The 15901-nt window shown below is 43.8% G+C and overlaps 1 protein-coding gene across 3 annotated transcripts; it reads right to left on the reverse strand.

Annotated features, from left to right (window-relative positions):
- Positions 1–394: 394 nt before the first annotated feature.
- LOC105908106 (carnitine O-palmitoyltransferase 1, liver isoform-like) lies at positions 395–13597 on the reverse strand. Of its 3 annotated transcripts, none has more exons than XM_031569071.2 (19): positions 13383–13597; positions 10802–11000; positions 10031–10173; positions 9602–9773; positions 9132–9236; positions 8745–8882; positions 8567–8644; positions 8180–8287; positions 7524–7611; positions 5623–5818; positions 5112–5300; positions 4898–5003; positions 4178–4294; positions 3268–3432; positions 2826–2957; positions 2420–2572; positions 2109–2222; positions 1769–1861; positions 395–1642 (listed from the first exon to the last, which is right to left on the reverse strand). In XM_031569071.2, the coding sequence occupies exons 2-19, from the start codon at positions 10940–10942 to the stop codon at positions 1556–1558; spliced, it is 2325 nt and encodes a 774-aa protein (XP_031424931.1). In that variant the 5' UTR covers positions 10943–11000; positions 13383–13597; the 3' UTR covers positions 395–1555. The 3 variants fall into 3 exon arrangements, with proteins under 3 accessions (XP_031424931.1, XP_031424929.1, XP_031424930.1); XM_031569069.2 differs by lacking the exon at positions 7524–7611 and adding an exon at positions 6999–7086 and having other exon boundaries at positions 13383–13596; XM_031569070.2 differs by lacking the exons at positions 7524–7611; positions 13383–13597 and adding exons at positions 6999–7086; positions 13121–13356.
- Positions 13598–15901: the final 2304 nt, after the last annotated feature.

The following is a 15901-nucleotide window of genomic DNA, read 5'->3' on the forward strand; positions in this document are numbered from 1 at the left end:
AAATTGAGCTGACCATGTGATCATTCATGTCAACCTGGGGCACTGTGATGATTTACAGATCACAGAGAATCTGAGTCTGTGTGTGTGCGTGTGTGAACTCCAGCCAGAGCTGCTGTTCATCTGTCACCAAACTGACACGCTACAGACCAGTGGCAGGTTCCTACAGTCTACTTTTAGATCTCTCTCCTATCGCTTAGACACACACAGTCTAAGCTTTCAGGAAGACAGGAAGGAGTGAATCTTTCCTCGCAGGCACTCTGAAGGTATGTAGGCTCAGCCATGTGCTGTGCAGTAGTGACAGAATTTTTTTTTATTTTTTAAATGTACATGTCTGTCCCTATTGACAGTCTGTTAGTGGTATGATGGTTGTGACACAGAAGAGAGATAACATTCCTTTGCGGCATTCACTTTTATTATGTCTTGGTAGATAAGATACCTGTAAATTCAGTTTTGACATTCATGTTTATTATCTTTTGGTATATAATAATTATCAAGCATACATAGCATTCATGACAAATGACTAAAAACACACACACACACACACACACACACACAAAAACAAATCTATAGAAATGTGACTACATTGTATTCAATCTTCTAATGCCAAAACAAAATTTCATAGAGCCTGAAGCATTCAATCACTTCACAGAAATGTCTGACACAATAATAAATATTGAGAAACATAAAATAAAAGCCACTGAAGAAAATTCTAGAACAATCCACCTCCTGAGGTCACTTCTTGATGCTAGAACAGGGGCTGTGAGCGGTTTATAATGCAGCAATACTAAGGCGAACACTGGCAAACAGACCTGCATTCACAGGCCGTCATACTTCAGCCCAGCATGGCAGGCAGCTTAAACTTAGCATGGGCGCTACCACCAGCCTAAGGGTAGCCTTCAACAGCAGCTTGTCCTGAAGCATGGCGCTGATGCCAACAGAGTTGTCAGCTGCCCGAGCGGCAGAAAGCAGTGTACCAAAAACCGCCTGCACTGCCAAGTCTGAACAGGACAGTTAAAGAGCACAGGCCCGTGTACAGGCCACTTCAACACCTCATAATCTCCAGCTGAGATGAGTGTGGGCTACCACTGGGTGGCGCTATGCAGCAGGTGATGTGAAGGCGGAGAGGCGGTATGGCGTGGCACCACATATTTCTTGAGGGCTGGTTAAGAGCTGGAGATGAAGCTAAGGCTACTATGTGCACTGAGCCTGAGTTGGTTTAGGGGTTCGTGCGCAAGAAACATTCGTTCTACTTACTTGAAGAAAAAAAAACAGTGCTGCAGCTAAAAGAAACCAGAGAGAGAACAGATAGTAGACAGTACATGCTGCTTCCTGTCTGATCAGATGGGCCTTCTGAGGTCAAGGGTCACTTCCTATAATTTACAGCATAAAATATTAAACACACTCCATAAGGCACCAGAACACACGGCTCAGCCTATTCAGTCTCTCCGACCCCCCCCATACACACACACACACACAAACACTTTGTTTTGCACACTTTGAACACAGTCTAAAATCAGTTTTAATGGCCGAGAGAGTGAGAGTGAGGGTGAGGGTATCACTTAAGAGGCTTTGCTTCCAGATTGAACAGGCCCAGGATGTCCAACATGGCCTTCTTGATGTTGTCGCCAAACCGCTTGGAGTCCTGAAACAAAGCAAACTCACATGAAAAGGGACACTGGGATGTAATGAATAAAACACAGAGAGAGAGAGAGAGAGAGAGAGAGAAAAAGAGAAAGAGAGAGAGAAAGAAAGAGAGAGAGGGGCTCACCGTTTCCGCGCTTGAATGTTTGCTGGAGATGTGGAAGTTGATGAGGTTCTCACCAATGATCACGTATGACACTCCATAGCCATTATCTGCCACCTGTGGCACACAAAAACATGGACAGAGAGAGCTGAACATTGCTTCCTCTGCCATCCTGTGCCAATGCAGTTGCAGAATGCAGTTGTGGTGTGTGTGTGTGTGTGTGTGTGTGTGTGTGTGTGTGTGATCATGTATTAAGCAATGCATCATAATGTGCAAAAGAGGGTGGCGCCAGCCCTGCCTCCAACTGTGTTACATTTGGAAAGTTTGAAACTATATTGTGTGTGTGTGTGTGAACATGTCTCACCGGTCCAAAGCCTCCTCCACTGGACACATACTCAGGGTACTTGGCCAGGTCAAACAGATCCACCTGCTGCAGTGGAGTCTGACTGGTGGAGAGACTCCACGGCTGACTCAGGACCTGCAGAGGGGTGGGCACAGACAGAATGACAGAAGGAAAAAGAAGACAGAGAAGTGATAGAGACAGAATGAATGAAAAAGAGAAAAAGATTACAAAGAAGGACAAAACATGAGCTTGCAGATATGCGTTGCAGTGCGTCCTGCACAGAGAACAGAATTAACTATTAATACCAACTGCACAGCTTGGCTAAGTCACACCTCTTTAAGGAAGTCGGAGTCCTCGCCCAGGTATTTGGAGACGACGTAGAGGCAGAAGAGGTGGCGGTCGATGCCCTTCCCCGTCATGGCCTCACGGTACTTCTGCTGGTGCTTTTCTGCTGCCTGCTTCAGAAGCTGCATCATCTTCTCCTTCTGCAAGGACACGCAAGGACACCCCACACACACACACACACAGAAAGAGAGAGAGAGACAGAAAGAAAGGAGTGAGAAAAGGTGAGAAGGAGAACAGGGCATACAGAGAAGAACGGATATAAGAAGCAAAGTGTAATGGTCATCATTGGCATGCCAGTTTAAGGACAGTCCGTGCTGTCTTTATCACACAGATGCACATACAAACCCCAACACACACACACACACACACACACACACACACACACACACTCACAGGCTCGTTGTCGATCATGGCGCGGACGAAGGCACAGGTTTCGACGGTGCAGGAGCGGACAGTCTCAGTGCGGCCCTCCCTGTAGAGGCGCGTCATGGAGGCCTCATACGTCAGACAGAAACGCCCTTTATCCTGCAGGACACAGAGCAGAGATGTACAGATATATACGGATACATACACGCTTGACCAACACACACATAGGGTCTAATTGTAAAGGAGAGATGACAAGAATTAACAATAGGTTTACAAAGAGAACACACAGATATTTCCACACACACTCGTACCATCATCCAACAAATCCCAATCACGGGCACCTATACACAAGTGTGTGTGTGTGTGTGTACATTTGTGTGTTCATTTGTTTATTTGTTTGTGAAAGAATCTGTGAGCCACCAAGTGTGTGTCTGTGTGTTTCTATGTGTGTATGTGTGTGTGTGTATACCCTAAAGTGGGCCAGCTGCAGAGCTATCTGAATGAAGGCGTCAGGGCTGGTCCTGCACTTCTTGATCAGACCCTTCCCAAAGTCGTGGAACGGGATGATGATGATGTCGACATCATCAGCCAGCGCCTTGGCCCTCACCAGAGAGTTACTGATCATGGTCTGGCACTGAAACATAACATCACAACAAATGAGAACATGTTTAAGCAGTTACACTTAATTATGTTTGAAAGAAAGACCATGTCTAAATGTGTGTGTGTGTCTGTCTGTGTGTGTGAGTGAGTAAGTCAGTAAGTGACTGAGTGAGAGAGAGAGATTGTGAGGGTGTGTGTGTGTGTGTGTGTGTGTGTGTGTGTGTGTGTGTATGTATGTGATTGAGAGATGGAGAGAGAGAGAGAGGGAGAGAGAGAAACTGTGCGTATGTGTGTGTGTGTGTGTGTGTAAGTGATTGAGAGAGAGAGAGAGACTGTGAGTGAGTGTGTGTGTGTGTGTGTGTATGTGTGTGTGTGTGTGTGTGTGTGTGTGTATGTATGTATGTATGTATGTATGTATGTATGTATGTGAGTAAATGATTGAGAGGGAGAGAGTTATTGTGAGTGTGTGTGTATGTATGTGTATGTGAGTAAGTAATTGAGAGAGAGAGAGAGAGCGAGAGAGAGAGAGAGAGAGAGAGAGAGAGAGAGAGAGAGAGAGAGTGTGTGTGTGTATGTGTGTGTATGTGTGTTTGCGAGTAAATTATTGAGAGAGAGAGAGAGAGAGAGACACTGTGAGTGTGTGTGTGTGTGTGTGTGTGTGTGTGTGTGACTAAATGATTGACAGAGAGAGAGAGAGAGAGAGAGAGAGAGAGAGAGAGAGAGAGCGAGAGAGAGAGAGAGAGAGGAGGGGGGGCTGTGAGTGTCAGTATGTGTCTGACCTCAGTTGGTATGCTCCACTGCAGACGCATGGGGCCAGGCATGTTGGCGTGGGGGGTGCCATTGCAGTGTCCTTCTTCTGTGTAGCCCAGTTTGATGGGGTCACTGGATAACACATGCTGGAACACACAAGCACATCGGTTTAACACAAACAGGTTTCACACACACACGGAATTAGCCATGTATGAAACGTAACGGCCGGACAAGACAAAGTAACAAGTGTGTGTGTAAACACATGTGTGTGAACAAACAAATGTGAGAGAGAGCCAGGGAGGAACGCATGGGTCTCGTAAGTGTGAGGGTAACGGTGTTCCTTACAGTAAAAGTGTTCCATACACTTAACCGTTTCAATCAAGTTTGGCATGAATTACATTCGGGTGAATACAAAGTATAAGTGCCTTTGTAAACTGTGTGTTGTCCTCTTTGAGCTCCGACAGTCACTGACTGAGAGACTGCGGTAGGTGTGACCAACTAACCATTAACCCTGCCCTGCTACCAGCACAGTCTCTGGACTGCCACTGCAGAACTAATGGGGGTGCTCTAAAGAAACACACACACATGCATAATGCTGCATACACAACTGCATACACAACACCATGAAATCACTTGTGTGTTTGTGTACCTCCTACAGGTGTCCTATGATGGGAGCGTCTGCCCAGCTGTGCTCTGCGTTCAGTTTTACACACACTCACACACATAAAATCACTTGTGTATTTGTGTACCTCCCACAGGTGTCCTATGATGGGAGCGTCTGCCCAGCTGTGCTCTGCGTTCAGTCCCATAGTTCCATTCTTGAAGACGATCAGGTTGAAGGTCTTATCAAACCACCTGCAGCACACACACACACACACACACGTCACGCCATGTCATAGTCCTGTGTGCAGGACCCAGTGAGCTGTGAGGTGAGTGTGTGGTGATATCGTAACAGGGCCTCACCTGTCGTGGCACTTCCCATGAAGAAGGGACTTGGCGTAGTTGCCCAATGACTCCAGTGGCTTCTCCGCATCATAACGCTGCTCAGTGTCGTCAAGGGTGACAAAGAAAGCAGCCTTTTCCACGGCATCTAACGCCTGACGGTTGCGTCCATGTCTGAAGTAGGCATCACGAGCACAGGCCCATGGCACCCTAATAAACATGTGCGCATTCAAACACACACACAAACATCACTTTAACACTTACACACAAACACCACACTCACCTTTCCTATCTATTCTAGTTGCATCATCACATCACTGTAGATCACCTGTCTGTAAAGTTACCTGAGAGATAAGACTCGCCTGTCTGTAAAGTTACCTGAGAGATAAGACTCGCCTGTCTGTAAAGTTACCTGAGAGATAAGACTCGCCTGTCTGTAAAGTTACCTGAGAGATAAGATTCACCTGTCTGTAAAGTTACCTGAGAGATAAGACTTACCTGTCTGTAAAGTTACCTGAGAGATAAGACTCACCTGTCTCCGGCAGTGAGAGCGGCCAGCTCCTCCTCTCCGTCCTGGGGGGGAGAGTCGTCGGCCAGGATGCACTCCATCTGCTGCTCGATCTCTCTGGGCATCAGCAGACGGCCATCATAGAACATCCAGACTTTGAAATAGCGCCCCTTGTGGTACACCACGATATGCTTGCTGTTCGTGTGGTGCTGCAGCATATCTGAGATATACATAATCAGCATCAGAAAACAGCATATATGCAAAGAGATGAACATGGGTAGAGCTCACACTACTTCTACAACTACTGTTGCTACTATCACAAAAGCAGCTTCTTTAACGAATAACTGCCAATACTAGAGCTACAACTACTATGGCGACTCAAGCACAAGACATTGCTTACAGTTTTCACAGCAGACATTTTCTCTACCCTGTCAGCCCTTAATGTTTGTACAGGATATGACCCTGATATGACAGGTCTAACCTTGTTTGATTTGACCTTGAAATATGGGGTCATTACACTGAAAGAGGGATAGTCAGGTGGCATATGTATCCTGATATAGGCTGATATAGGCTGATGCAACAAAGGGCTTCCGGAAGAATAGTAGTCACATCTGTTGACAGATCTATAGAGGAACTACGGTTGTTTACTTATTGCTTTTGCTTGTAATTAGCACTATAATGTTACTCTACTGTTATAAACACCTATGCCATTAGCGCAGCTACAACAAACAACAACAAAAGCTTCTACTAGCGGCGCAGCCATTACTGCCAAAGCAACGCCACATGCTCCGGGTAGCCCATGGACATCGCAGGAGGAGAGTAGGACAAACAAAAGGGAATTAGTTTGAGCAAAAGCATCATCATCTTGCAAAATGAAAAGCCAATGAGGGGAGTACACAGACACAGCACGACGCAGATGAAGGCATGCAGTCAAATACACATATATGCACAGCAGCATTCAAAAGATACTGATGAAACATCTCCACTCTGGCATAAACTACAGGCTGTGTAGCTCACTTCAGAATGAGGATGTTGTGATGATATATTTAGTACAATATAACAATAATACACTGAGATGAGGATGTGATGGAGAGCGGTTTTATCTGTTTTGTATTCTATATTTTTTTTATGTTTTGTATGTTTTATATTTTCACAAAGCTTCTGTAACAGGACTGAAGGGCCACATTCATTAGGTCTATGAGCACCCTGGTGGAGTTTCGATGGAAGGGAAAGTTTGAATGGGGGGTCATCCAGTACTAAGTCAAAGGTCAGATGCCTGTGTGTTTGTGTAAACAAGGTCCGCTGTGGGCAGAGGGGGTGCTTCATCTCTTTATACAAATGAGAGGTGAATGACAGAGTGTGTGTGTGTGTGTGTGTGTGTGCACAAGCTTTGACTCTACCTCCGTCTGGGCTTGCTGGTACACGACTGGTGTTGAACATTCGCTCATACTGGGATGAACACATGGGAATGGTGTTTTGAAGCATTAGCTGTAAAGCAAAAGAAACAAAAAAAACAATAAAGGAAATAAGGACAAACTGAGAGTGAAAGAGTGAACACCCAGCCTGGATGTACTTGGGATGAGAGGAGAGGAGAGCAGCCCACTGACTGAACAAAAACAATTCAAAACAAAAATAAAAATAGCAATAGTTTTTACCATTTGATCTTGTGTCATCACCAGACACAAGATAAGGAAAGAATATTAGCTTATCTACTAGACTAAACAGCACACCAAACAGGGTTGGTCTCTACCGGAGAAAAGGTCTCTACACACAATGGAACTTTGTATGTTAGAACAGACTCTACCAATGAAGTACCAAACTTCTAACTGAGTTCTGTTGATGACACAGGAACTGTGAGGAAGGGAGGTGGCATGACAGGTGGTGGTGGGGTGACCTACGGGGTTGCTATGGCGACGACCTCTTACCCCTTTCCTTGTCGGGAATGCGTGTGGTGTTAAACAAGCGCTCAAACTGGGCAGAGCAGAGCGGAACCAGGTTCCTCAGCGCAAAGAGCTGAGAACCGAGAGGCCGCACAACACAATGCCAGGACAGCGTGCAACAAGAGACACAGGTTAGGTTAATATTCTGTAACTGGGGTGGTTAAACACTTCAGTTCAGAATGTTGAGTTGACATATGGTACTGAGGAAGGTCTCTCTGCACAGAGAGGTAAATTATCTCTTTGGGAAAGAACACAATCATGACAGTTCGTGTGGATTCTGGCAACTTTAAATCAGAATTTGTCAAAAGACACCTGTTAAAAAAAAGGAAAAGCCTTTGCCACCTCCTGTAAACATGAAATAAGTAATGCGCAAGCTTTCATCGTGAAATTTCCATTAAACCAGGCAGATATGGGATCCAAATTAGTATGGTTAGTAAAGTGAACAAATTCAGGAACGAGTGCAAGAAAATGAGGGCAGTAGGAATATTTGGATACAAGTTTGCGATGCCAGAGGACATTAGGAATATATAAGTTTGCACTGTCCGCACATCAGTTCCACTTTACCACCTTTAGATGTGGGCCCTTAAATGGCTTTAAATTGGCATGTCCACACACACAAATGTTGGGCTAGCTGAACAAACCGGTTTGATCTGAGCGCGGTCCAGTTGCCTGCGGTACAGCATGATGAGATGGATGGCATTTCCCGCCCTTGCTGCCTGCCGGTGAGTAGGGAACACATACAGGAAGTCCTGGAGGACGGAAAAGCATCAAAGGAGACTAAGTGACAGAGGTAAAAGAAAAGACAAGAGAGAGAACTCCGGAAAGTTTTAAAAGGCACTGGTCTTAAAGTATAGCTACGCAACCGCTACTGATGACGACATAGTTGATTTCTTTAAAACAAATAAATTATCCAACCTTGCATGGCATTCATTTTCCTTAGGGAACCCACAGAAGTTGCTAAATGATCAAATGGACAACTGGATTTAATCTCTAAAAACAGTGGTGTATTTAGACCACGAGTCTCTTACCATTGCATAGTAGTTGCTGTTGACCATGATGGGGCCCCGGCCTCTGAGGTAGATGTACTCCTCCCACCAATCACTCACCTGTATAATAGTATATAAAATCAGACACACCACACACACACACACATATATATACAGACACACATAAATACATACATACAAGATGAAAAGGGTTCCTTACATAGTTAGTGGACCACCAGGCCTTGAGGCGCAGGTACCACTGCAGACGTGGCCCCAGATTCTTCTCAAAGTCTTTGGACAATCCCTCCATCCGCGAATACTCATCATCAGACAACAGGGGCCGCACAGACTCCAGATACTGCAGCAGAGAGAGTGTGTGTGTGTGTGTGGGAGAGAAGAGTAAACCTTTGCATCATATATCTGAAGATATGACTCACATAACGCAGCACCTTTTGAGAATCGTGAACGCATATGTAAAGGTTTTAATGTCCACTGATCATTCTTGGAAAATAAATGCAGACAGGACGAACAGGACCCCGATGCGCAGTGGAGGGATTTACTTCTGATTGTAAAAAATTGGTTGGACTAAGCATGGCTTAGCACTTACCCTTCTCATGGTGTCCTTCACAGAAGGCAAGGGCAACCGCGGCAGAGACGTCTGGAAGTCGTAGAGCATGGGGTTGCGTTGACCAGAGAAGAGCCGCACCAGAACCTGTGTACAAAGATCCATCACACACACATTAGTCATACCTTACCAAATCAATGTGATCAAGGTTTAGTGTTCACAAACAAAGTAATACACAATGAGTAATTAAAAACACTCTTCTAGATCCATCAGGAAACAAACCCACTTTTATATCGACAGGACAGAATGGCTAAAACACTGAGTCTGAGAACATCAGACCATCACTGCCAGGACCAGGTAAAAGTCATTTCTGCTAACCAACCGGCTTCACTGTTAGCCTTGTGAGCCTGTGTCCTGCAACATGCTTGGGTTATCTGACAAGAGAGTTGGCTCCTCACTAAGTCCTGTGCACGCACATGTGCACATGCACACGCACAAGCATACAGACTTACCATCCAGAGGCGGACTTTCAAAGGTATGGTGCCCCGTGCCACATGCATCCAGCCGTGCCAGGAGAGCAGCGCCTTCAGCCCCGTCCTCATGACGAAGAAGATCCCCACCCACAGGCCTGTGCCCACCAACACACCCCCCACCAGCTGCTGGGTCTCAGGGGACATGTACCTGCTGCTCACACACACACACACACACAATTAGGATGACCAGTTACACCTGCACCCAACAACTGACCGTTGCCAACTGATGGCTATAGGAAAGAATTTCTGCTGCATACAAACTCAAAGACACAACACAACACACACAAGTTCACACAAACTCCCTCACAATGAGTGAAGCTCTAATACTTTGCATCATAAAGCCAACTGAAAGAATTTGCTATAGAATAACATTTATTCTGTACACACACACACATGCGCAGGTGTTACCTGATAGGGAGGTGGTTCTCCAGGAGACTGAAAAGGCCCAGTGAAGGATCTGCTTGGAAATACTTGGCTCTGCCTATGTGCCCTGCCAGCACGAGCATTAAGCCAGTGGGGCTCCCTGGGTACACACCTGTCAGGACCCCATTCTGAGGAGAGGAGGGGACATCAGAGAGCAATGAGAGGACAGAAAAAAAGCATGACAGAGACCAATAGGAGAGGCCAAACAGTAAACAACAAAGAGGCTGAGAAAAACAGAGCACACAGCAGAATAGAAAAAAAAATGAGAAGAGGGAAGGAGAGGAGACAAGACAAAAGACTAGTAAGAGGAAGGAGTGGATGTGAGAGGAAACAGGTCAAAGCAGAGGACTGAGGGCTTTTAAGGAAGTGCATAAATTAGGGCTGCAACTACTAATCGACTTATTCAACTAAAATTGAGTATATAAATAGTTGCTAATCTAATAGTCTGATATGTTGGTTACGTCATGAAGCACGTTGTTGCATACATCAACTAGTTCGATAGACAGAAAAAAAGGTTCTTTCTAGGAGTAGCTTGAGTAGCACTGGGCTGTAATGACAGACAAAACCCAAAATATATAAATTACTGAGGATTTTATTTTGAAACAACTAATTGATTCATCGAAAAAACAAATCGACAAAATAATCAAAAATTAAAATAATAATCGATAATCATAGTAGTTAGTTGCAGCCCTATCATAAGTCAGCATTGCTCTAGAGAGGCTGTTGTACTGCTGAATAACTGTGACAGATCCTCACCTTGAAGCGAACAAACCTCTTCTTCCAGGAGTACACGCCAGAGAGGTAGATCTGCCTGAGGGCCTCATGGCTCAGCTGGAGGTCGATGCCCTCTGGTGAGACAGTGAACTGGAAGGCCACAGCCTGATGTGCTTCTGCCATCCTGCCTGGTCTGTGTCACACACTCGCACAGACACGCAAAGATGCACCACTGCTGCTTCTTAAATACATACGCACGCACACAAACACACACACACACACACACGCATAGTGTTAGAAAGTTCCTGTACCTGCCAAGTTACGCTCTTTGAAATGTACATCTGAGATAAACACATGCACTACTTCCGCTGAAACACACACTCGCAAACATAGTTGGATCCTTTCATCATTTACATTAACATTTAGTAGACGCTTTTGTCCAAAGCGACGTACAAGGGAGAGAACAGTCAAGCTACGAGCAATAGAACCTGGTGTAACAATAAATAAATCATCACATACACATAACTTACACAATGTGTGCCAGACGGTCACTGTCACATTATATGCAGGCCATGTTTATGCAAAGCCTGCAGGCTTCAGACCTCATTAATCATATCTTATCTGAATGTGGAGAAACAAATATTAGGCTTACCCAAAGTGTTATGACTGGCTCAGTCACACCGCCTTCTAAGGTAATCTCATCTTGCTAACACCATAAAATGGAAGCAATATAAACAGCGTGTTTGCGAGATCGGACTATCCCAGTGACATTCATGCATCTGCTAGGCCTATTCGCAAGCAGCGCGTCCTCCCTCTCCACATGACTCTCCTTTTCTCTGTACACCTACCTTCAGCACACATGCTCAATGGCATGGTAATTAAGGTTTACCTCAGTGGTTCAAAAGTGGACAAGGGTTTCTAAATATTGAGCAGTGAGACTTCTTTTCATACTGATCCTGTTTTTGTTTAGGCCTAGCTTGGACTCTAAGACATTCCCACTTAGTCCTTAAGCACACCATTTCTGCCAAGAGGTCATGTGGACTAGAGAGCTGTCAGGAAGTGTTTTTACATTTGCCAAGGCAAAACACACCAACAGGGATGGTGATTATTGATCTCTACTTTATGTTCTGATGATTTACACCCTTGTTGTATTTAGAAAATACCCTAAATAGCTCCCATAAAACAATACAACTCTACAGCATTGTGGTATAAATCGAGGTATTGATTCATTATAACCCCTCCCTCTTCGGCTGCGGTGATCTGACTGAGTGGCGGCTCAGAATAAGTAGGGGAGAGGTTACAGCATCATGTCGGCCTGGACCAGATAACATAACCACGTGCTTCATAGCCTCAGATATTTGTCACCATAACTGTGTGCACACAAAACCAACGATTATCCTAACATAAACTGACTCGCTGAGTACCATGTCTGGGCAATAAAAGTAAATAAAATAAAAACAATAAAATCGCTACTGTTTTAAACTGTTGACATTTCCGTTGAATATCCATTTACTGCATTTGGGCAGTATACATTATTTGACTTAATTTATGTGGTCAGGGTGACAATTCTTGAATAGGTGCAGTATGTCCCAGATAAAATCCAAACATCTCAAGCCAAAAGCTGTGACTTGGCTATTGTCACTGTAAACATGCCGTGCATAGCCCCAACTGCCTGACCGCAAAAGAATGTTATTGCGGGTACGTATGAGGACTCCTGGGTCAGCACAGATATCCGTGTACCGTGCTGCCGCTGTTTGTTTTTTAGATTATATTATGATGTGAATGACCGAAGATTAAAAGACCTCGCTGAGGATTTTTACGTTGAAAATGAATGAAAATGCCACCCACCGCTAGGTACCATAGTTAGCACAGCTAGCTAGTCACCGTGTTGACGTTTTGGGCATCAATTCAGGGTCACAGCCATAGGAGCTGCCTACGTGGAAAATTCCGCGACTAACGTTATAAAGTTAGCAAGTTGTTTAGCTGACCTCTCCACTCAGACACTCGTTTGGCTCAAGCCCCCATTCACTGCCTAGCGTATTAGTTATCTGATAAAAACACGATGGCAAATTAACGTTAAGAGATTTTTTTGGCAAAGTTGGTCAAGTTCAACAGAGTTTGCAGAAGCTTGCTAATTCTCACTAGCAACTTCCAACAAGCGGCTCGGATTGTCTGGCTAACATCAACATGATAACAGACAGCAAGGGGGCAGTAACTTTTTGTTAACGGTAAACAACTTTAACCTTGGGTTATGTATCCTATGTGCGTAACTGATACGTTGCATTAACTAGCTTGCTAACAGCCCAATATGTTTTAAGTCATGTTAAGTCATTCACAGTCTATTGGAAAACTGAAACCTACCTGGTTAACTAAAAAGGCTGTGATCCGCTCGTTTACATACGGCCGGGCATGCTGGCTAATATGACAAACCTGCCTAGCAAACTGACATTACTGCAACTACGTTTGCATTCACAAGGAAGGTCGCTAATGTTACCTAGCTATCGCTAGCTAGCTAGCATATTTTACGTTCACGTATCCAACGCAAGGAAGCGTCCACTATTTTGTTGTTTGTAATAATATAACGTGGTGTTGGCAGCTGCTGATAAAAACATTCGTAGCCTACCTTGCCTCTTCGTGCTGTCTCACGGTCAAATCTGAAACTGCCTCTGAATCTTGTGACCAGCACAGCGCAGTCGGATTCTTCTGAACCCAGCCAGCTGTTTCAGAGGTGCAAAGGAACTTCGACGGTGTTCGATGGAGTTAGCTACATGAATGGAGCCCGGCAAGAACTGTGTAACCTAGAATACCCCTATAGCAACATATTTTTTTCTCTGACTACGTCACACTATCAGCTTTAAAAGTCATTGTGGAATCAGGTTCGACGTCATAAAACAGAATTTGACGCACGATAAATGTAAACATTTATGGGGGGGAGAATGTAGATTATCTACTCTACATTGGAATCGCTAAATGTATTATCTTTGATAGTCAAATCTGTAATTAAGGAAATACAAATTTAAAAAATGTCGGACATTTTCTCTGCACTCCACATCTTATTACTGCCAGAGGCCCCAGGGAAAATGTATCTTCTTATGGGCTAGGACCAAGTTACATTGCAAACTCTCTAGTCAAATATTTGCCTTCAAGAACACTGCGATCATCGAATGCTGGAACATGGAACATACTGCCTATAGACATCAGGGAAGCCAGCTCGCTTAACATCTTTAAAAGAAAACTAAAAACGTACCTCTTCACCTTAGCCTTTAACTAGCTAATAAGCTATAAATACTTTTAATTTAATTTAATTATATAATTTTTTGTGTCTTACTTTGATCTTCATCATGATATAATGTGACATTAAGGGGTTAGATGAAATATATCTCTGCAGAGTTTTATTTTCTTTCCTCATCTTTATGCACTCTAGCACTGTTTTTGTATAAATAAAGTTTATTATTATTATTATTATTATTATTATCTTTTTGTATTATTTTTATAGCTGACTAGCGATGTTGACCTTTGATGACCATAAAATAAATGGCTTATACAGTGCCCTCCAGAATTATTGGCACCCTTTGGTAAAAATGAGCAAAACGAGATGCAAAAAAATTTCTTTATTGTTTATCCTCATGACTTTCTTTTAAAATATTCACAAAAATCTAACCTTTAATTGAAGTAACATAATTGAGAGAAACAATAATTTCTTATCATGAAATAAATATTTTTCTCAAAAATATGTGTGCCACAATTATTGGCACCCCTTCATTTAATATTTTGTGCAGCCTCCTTTTTCCAAGATAACAGCTCTGATTCTTCTCCTATAATGCGTGATGAGATTGGTGAACACATGGCACTGGATCTGAGACCATTCCTCCATACAGTATCTCTGTAGATCCTTCAGATTCCGAGGTCGACGCTTGTGGACTCCTCTTCAGCTCATCCCACAGATTTTCAATGGGGTTTAGGTCGGGGGACTGTGATGGCCATGGCAAAACCTTTATTTTGCGGTCGGTGAACCATTTTTGTGTAGATTTTTTGGTGTGCTTCGGATCAATGTCCTGCTGGAAGGTCCAACCACGGCCTATTTTAAGCTTCCTGGCAGAGGCTGTTAGGTTTTCATTTAATATCTGCTGGTATTTGATGGAGATGTCCAGGGCCTTTGTAAGATAAAAACAGCCCCACATCAAAGATCCACCACCGTACTTCACAGTGGGTACGAGGTCCCATTGAAAGTCCCAGTAACATTTGGCAAACTGTAGGCGCTTTAGTTTGTTGTTGATTGACAGCAGAGGCTTTTTTCTGGCAACCCTCCCAAACAACTTGTGGTGATGAAGGTGCCGTCTGATGGTAGTTTTGGAGACTTTCTGACCCCAAGACTCAACTAACTTCTGCAATTCTCCTTGGAGATGCTTTTGCCAGTCGAACCATCCTCCTCACGGTGCGTGGGGTCAATGTACACACACGTCCTCTTCCAGGCTGATTCTTAACCTCTCCTGTCACTTTAAACTTCTTAATTATTGCCATGATAGTAGAAATGGGTGTTTTAAACCGTTTAGAGATTTTCTTATATCCATTTCCTGATTTGTGCAGCTCAACAATTTTTAGTCGCACATCGTCACTGTGTTTTTAGGTCTTTCCCATAGTGATGAATGACTACGGGAATTTGGCCTGTGTCACCTCATATTTATACTCCAGTAAAACAGGAAGTCATGGTTGACCACTTAAGAGGTCCTAAGAAAACAGGTGAACTTAAAAATGTAAAACATGACTGGAAATATACTTCAACTCTGTCTAACTCTGTGTCCATTTCAGCAGCTACAGGTCCTATATTTGCCATTATAGCCTCTACACGGAACAGTAGGAATTCGGGACATACATTTTCGTTTTCAGCGAGATTGGCCAGCCTGGCCAAGTCTCTGGCAATTGCCCTTTTTATGTCAGCCTGACCTTGCTATCATGGAAAACATAATCGAATACAACGCGTTGAAAACGATTAGCCAATGGTGTGTCAAATACCGCCTACCTATTTTTGATTGACACATCTCATTAACATATTGAGATGAAGAAATACAGGAATGAATGAATGAATGAATGAATGAATGAATGAATGAATAAATAAATAAATAAATAAATGAATGAAGAAAT

The sequence above is a fragment of the Clupea harengus genome, chromosome 6, assembly GCF_900700415.2.
Source record: "Clupea harengus chromosome 6, Ch_v2.0.2, whole genome shotgun sequence".
Classification (NCBI taxonomy): Eukaryota; Metazoa; Chordata; class Actinopteri; order Clupeiformes; family Clupeidae; genus Clupea; species Clupea harengus.

Coding starts and splice junctions, on each gene's coding strand:
- LOC105908106 (XM_031569071.2), bottom strand. CDS start 10,942: ATGGCAGAAGCACATCAGGCTGTGGCCTTCCAGTTCACTGTCTCACCA. Junction 8,645..8,744: donor CCTGGTGGTCCACTAACTAT/GTAAGGAACCCT, acceptor ACTATTATACAG/GTGAGTGATTGGTGGGAGGA. Junction 4,295..4,897: donor TCATAGGACACCTGTGGGAG/GTACACAAATAC, acceptor TGTGTGTTCCAG/CATGTGTTATCCAGTGACCC.